This window comes from Dipodomys ordii, unplaced genomic scaffold, assembly GCF_000151885.1.
Source record: "Dipodomys ordii isolate 6190 unplaced genomic scaffold, Dord_2.0 Scaffold66, whole genome shotgun sequence".
NCBI lineage: Eukaryota > Metazoa > Chordata > Mammalia > Rodentia > Heteromyidae > Dipodomys > Dipodomys ordii.
This window is the reverse complement of record NW_012267282.1, coordinates 3558893-3564944: the sequence shown is the minus strand read 5'-3', so window position 1 is coordinate 3564944 and position 6052 is coordinate 3558893. Positions and strand designations below refer to the sequence as shown.

Genomic DNA, 6052 nt, shown 5'->3' with positions numbered 1-6052 from the left:
CCTGACTAAGTAGATTACAGGGACCCATTTCCTTATTTCTAAGGTTACCAGGTCAGTTATACATATTAGGTAAAAGACAAAGCAAACATAGAGTTCAGTTCAGTCCATGTATGGGCCTTTGTATGTCCTGTGCTCACTATAGTTGAGAGGCTCATGTACCCACAGAGACTTTATTACTCTACAGGAGTTAGGAACAGAATAGCCTGGAAGGTCAGAGGAGGAAGTAAGTTTTTCCTTTTTTTTTGAACAGTAATGGAGTTTGAGCTCAGGAGCTGCTATTTGCTAGATGAGTGCTCTCTCACCTGAACTATATGATTTTGTGAAATGATTTTAAAATTTCCTAATTTTAATAATTTCTTAAACTTACTTCTGAGTACCTTTCTACTGAAGACAATTACATACCATTGTCTCAAAAACTTTTTTATTTTTTTGCTGGTCCTGGAGCTTGAATCTGGGCCTGTGCACTGTCTTGACCTTTTTGCTTAAGGCTAGTGCTCTACCACTTGAGCCACAGGGCCACTTCCGGCTTTTTCTGAGTAGTTTATTCGAGATAAGAGTCTCACAGAGGGGCTGGGAAGGTGGCTCAGTGGTAGAGTGCTTACTTTGCATGCATGAGGCACTGGATTCAATTCCTCAGCGTCACATAAGCAGAAAAAGCCGGAAGTGGTGCTGTGGCTCACTAGCCTTGAGCTGAAGAGCTGAGGGGCAGCGCCCAGGCCCAGAGTTTAGGCCCCACAACCGACAAAAAAAAAAAAAGTCTCACAGACTTTCCTACCCTGGCTGGCTTTGAATCACGATTCTCAGATCTCAGCCTCCTGAGTAGCTAGGATTACAGGTGTGAACCACTGGTGCCGGCTTTTTTTTTTTTTTTTAATGAGTACAAGGGATGGAACCTGGGGCCTCTTGCTGAGCAGTGCCCTGCCATTGAACCATACCCTTAAAAATTTAGAAGTACGGATGTGGCGTTGTAGCTAAAGTGGTAGAGCACTTGCCTTGAGCTGAAGAGCTGAGGGGCAGCCAGCATCCAGGCCCAGAGTTCAAGTCCCATGACCGACCAAAAAAAAAATAATAAAATAAATTAATGCTTTAGACAGCTACTGGTGGCTCATGCCTGTCATTCTAGCTACTCAGGAAGCTGAGATCTTAGGGTCACAGTTCAAAGCCAGTCCAGGCAGGAAAGTCTGTGAGACTCTTATCTCCAATAAATGACCAGAAAACTGGAAGTGGTGCTATGGCTCAAGTGCTAGAGCTCTAGCCTTGAGCTAAAGAGCTGAAGGACAGTGCCCAGGACCAGAGTTCAAACCCCAAGACTGGCAAAAAACAACAACAACAACGCTGTTTATCGGTATGGTGATTAAAAAATGCTTAATCATTCCTATTTTTCAATAGTAGAGAGAGAAAAAAGGAAAGATGAGTTACTGGATATTGCAAAGTCCAAGCAAGAACGAACCAACTCTGAACTGCATAATCTGAGACAGGTATGACCCCAGCTGTTATAGTTCAGCAGGGAGAAGTTGAGCAGAGCAGGAGCTGAACGCCCGTTGCGTGTTTGCTGGCGCTGAGAGAGTCTTACTGTTAAACATACAGCTACTTAGCCTCCTAGATGGGTCTTGGTTATGGTAATTACAGGCTCATGCCTGTAATCCTAGCTACTTGAGAGGCTGAGATCTGAGGATCTTGGTTTGAAGCCAGCCCCGGCAGGAAAATCCACGAGACTCTTATCTCCAGTTAATTACTATAAAGCCAGACGTGGAGCTCTAGCTTAATGGTAGAATACCATCCTTGAGCAACAGTTAAGGGATAGCACCTAGCATCTGAGTTCAAGCTCCAGTGCTAGCACACACACACACACACACACACACAAATTTTAAGGTAAGGGACCAGCTATACTAATTTCAGTGTGAAAGTAGGACAAATAAAAGCAAAAATGGTGTGATCTTTATTATTACATTTTGTGTTGATTGATCAATGTCTCTGGCAGATATATGTGAAACAACAGAGTGACCTGCAGTTTCTTAATTTCAATGTGGAAAATTCTCAGGAAATGATTCAGTTATATGACTCAAAGACGGAGGAGTTGAAGGCCCTAGAATCCAGGTAATCTCAGTAGATGCTGTGATCTGTGCTTACTTCATCGATAGATCAGCATTTACTTAGTGCTTCCTGGAGGCTAGTAGGAAATAAATACATGTGAGTTAGCAGTTATCTTCATAATCCTAGCTTCTGGCCTTAGAATTTTAAGCATGCTGTTTAACCACTTGATAAAGGTAAAATCTTTCTTTTTTGTCTTTTTTTTTGGGGGGGGGGGTCCGGTCGTGGGGCCTGAACTCTGGGCCTGGGCGCTGTCCCTCAGCTCTTCAGCTCAAGGCTAACGCTCTACCACTTGAGCCACAGTGCCACTTCCGGCTTTTTTCTTTATGTGGTGCTGAGGAACGGAACCCAGGGCCTCAGGCATGCAAGGCAAGCGCTCTACCACTGAGCCACCTTCCTAGCCCCTTTTTGTCTATTTTTTTTTAATTTATTTTTTGGTGATGATCCTGGGGCTTGAACTCAGGGTTTGGGTGTTATCTCTGAGCTTTATTCTTTCTTGGTCATGGGGCTTGAACTTGGGGCTTGAGCAGGGTCCCTGAGCTCCTTTTGCTCAAGGCAGTGCTCTACCACTTGAGCCACACTGCCACTTCCAGTTTTCTGGTGATTAATCAAAGATAAGAGTCTCAGACTTTGCTGCCCAGGCTGGTTTGAACCACCATCCTCAGATCTCAGCCCCCTGAGTAGCTAGGATTATAGACAGGAGCCACCAGTACCTTGCTTCTCTGAGCTTTTTTGTTCAAGGCTCGAGCTTTATTACTTGAGCAAGCCACAGCTCTACGTCAGCTTTTTTTAGTAGTCAATTGGAGATAAGAGTCTCACAGACTTTCCTGCCTAGACTGGCCTTAAACCACGATCTCCAGATCTCAGCCTCCTGATTAGCTAGTTACAGGTGTGAGCCAGCTATGTCCAGCAAAAGTAAAATCTTTATGCCTTATTTGTATTTGTTTGGCAGAAGGCTTTAAGTTAGAGTGGAAGTGAGAGATGAACTATTCATAAATGTGCACCACAGTATTAAGACACTGGGCTGGGAGAGGAAATAGAAGCATATATGGGTCATGGCTCTTGTCTCAAAGAAATTATGTCAAAGAAAGGCTTTAGCACTGAATTAGAAACTAGATTCTAGGTGAGCACTGCTCTCAGCTTCATCTTCCTGCTCACCCAACTTGTAACAACAAGCACTGTGGGGAAGTAAATTAAAATACACAAGCAGTGCTTTCATTAACAGACATTGCCAAACCACATTAGAAGCAGTCTTTCTTTCCAAGCAGAGATGCTGGGAATGGAGAAACAAGGAAGGTTAAAGGGAGTTTCCCACGTATGACTTCATCAGCAGGGGACCACCAAGTCTGAAGTAGATTAAGCCTGACCACTGCCCCTTTCCCCGAAGAACAGATTCAGAATGGCGGGAGTTAGCAGCTGTAGGCAGGGAATGAGAGAGGCAGTTGCTGCTGTTCGGCACCCCAACTGCCACCGACAGCCAGACCATGGAGTGCTCTCTCACAGGAGAAAGCCTGATGCTGCGCTTCCTCCATGAGCTTCATTGTCACTTGGAGGTACTCCATGAGCTGAGGCTACTCCTTAGAAGTGAGAAGTGGTTTATGCATTGTAGGAGACAGGTGTGTTTTCTCAGGGATTGGAGTGATACAGATCGGAATATCGACACATGGTGGACTTGTGCATGCCTATAATCCCAGTACTCAGGAGGCTGAGGCAAAAGGATTTCAAGGCCAGCCTGGACAACATAGCAAGATCCTGTTTCAAAAAGAACACCTGAGAGCCAGGCGCTGGTGGCTCACACCTGTAATCCTAGCTACTCAGGAGGGTGAACATCATGGTTCAAAGCCAGCCCAGGCAGGAAAGTCTGTGAGACTCTTATCTTCAATTAACCAACAGAAAAGCCAGAAGTGGCCCCATGGCTCAAGTGGTAGAGTGCTTACCTTCAGCTGAAGAGCTCAGGGACAGCACCTAGGCCCAGAGTTCAAGCCCCATGACTGGGGAAAAAAAAAAAAAAAGTTTCGCTGGTTTGCACAAGGGGCTGAGATTTGAAGACCATGGTTTGAAGCCAGCCTGGTCAGAAAAGTCTATGGGATTTTTCTTTTTGCCAGTCCCGGGGCTTGAACTCAAGGCCTGAGCACTATCCCTGAGCCTCTTTGTGCTCAAGGATAGTACTGTACCACTTGAGCTATAACACCACTTCTGGCTTTTTCTGAGTAGTTATTGTATTTTCCTGCCCAGACTGGCTTCAAACTGATCCTCAGATCTCAGCCTCCTGAGAAGCTAGGATTACAGGCGTCAGCCACTAGCACTCATCTATGGGATTGTGTGTGTGTGTGTGTGTGTGTGTGTGTGTGTGATTGTGTGTGTGTGTGTGTGTGTGTGTGATTGTGTGTGTGTGTGTGTGTGTGTGTGTGTGTGTGGTGGGGCTTGACCTCTGAGCCTGGGCACTATCAGCTCAAGGTTCAAGGCTCATGCTGTACCACTTGAGCCACAGCACCACTTCTGATTTTCTGGTGGTTTAATTGGAGATAAGTCTCACATGGACTTTCCTACCCCAGCTGGCTTTGAACTGCAGTCCTCAGATCTCAGCCTCCTGAGTAGCTATGATTACAGGCATGGGCTACCTGTGCCCAGCTCCAGCTGTGGAATTCTTATCTCCAGTTAACCACCAAAAAGCTAAAAGTTGAGGTATAGTTCAAGTGGTAAAGGTCTGGCCTTGAGCAAAAAAGCCAAGCAAGAGCTCAAGGCCCTAAGTGCAGGCCCCACTTTTGGTACACACAGGCAAAGTTTGCTGTATTTACATAGTATTTTGATGCTTTTCTCATTCATACAGTGAGTACTAGAGGAGTTGAGGGTGGGAAAGGTGAGTGGGGGCTTGCTGATCAGGTTTCTGAGACAAAATCGGGCTCAGGAGCTCAGACTCATTGTGCTCATGCTGTTTGGGGAGTCATAGGAGCTGGTAGCATGATGTCTAATCTCACAACTTGCTTTTCTTTGTAATGACACTGCAGCAGAGACATGTCTTTATCTGACCTTGAAAATAACTATTCAAAAATCGATATTAAGAGGGAGAAAAATCAGAAGTCACTGGTTAAGGATCAAAAATTTGAGGCCTTGTTGGCTCAAAAGGCAAACAAAAACTCTTGTGACATGTGTAAGGAGAAAAAGTTACAGATAAATAGTGCACTCGGAGAAAAAAAGGTAATTACACTCTCGTCTTTGCTTACCAAAGACCTAATGGGCAAGCAGAAGTGTTGGTCTTTGGGTGGAAAAATCCAGATTGAACCCGAAAACAAAATCGCATTGTGCAAAATGCATGCACGATGCCTACGAGACCATGAATTCGGGGTTCTGAACGAAGAGAAGCAGCTCTCGGAAGGGTCGCTGCCTGAAGAAAAGCAGTGGCAGGACGTCAACGTTTACCTGGGCCTGACCAGCTGTTCCGACTCTCGAGAGCCGGAGAGGCTAGACGTGGACTGTCACGACCCAGCAGATAGGTCTGATGTCTCCTGTGCACCGAAGGACGACGGATGTCTGGGTGAGAGCAACCTGTGTGTGTCCAAGTGCTGCCACCCGAGTCACTTGGTCATTGAGGCTCCGGGCCACATGTCTGATGCTGAGTGGATGAACATCTTCAAGCCTGGCAGAGGGCATAGGATTGTGCGCCACAAGAATGTGTGCTCATGTGCGGGCAGCCTCAGCGGGACCAAGTACAACTCCTCCTCCACAAGGTTAGTGAGGCAGGGACATGCAGAACTGGGGGCTGCCCCCAGCAAAGCGCCCTCGAACTCTTCTCAGGACAGCCCTTCTCCCCACCTGGCTATGCACAGGGACTGTGCCAGCGCTGGTGGTTCTTTTTTTTTTTTTTACTTTTTTTGGTTCTGGTCGTGGGGCCTGAACTCTGGGCCTGGGCGCTGTCCCTCAGCTCTTCAGCTCAAGGCTAGCACTCTACCACTTGAGCCAC

General features: G+C 46.3%; 1 protein-coding gene across 1 annotated transcript in view; it reads left to right on the top strand.

Moving 5' to 3' along the window:
• The window catches only part of Ccdc62 (coiled-coil domain containing 62), a 30530-nt gene that overhangs the window by 15533 nt on the left and 8945 nt on the right, over positions 1 to 6052 (top strand). Inside the window, exons 7-9 of the mRNA XM_013023062.1 lie at positions 1390 to 1478; positions 1982 to 2097; positions 5100 to 5819. Of these exons, the coding sequence (XP_012878516.1) occupies positions 1390 to 1478; positions 1982 to 2097; positions 5100 to 5819 (925 nt within the window). The remainder of the gene's footprint in view (positions 1 to 1389; positions 1479 to 1981; positions 2098 to 5099; positions 5820 to 6052) is intronic.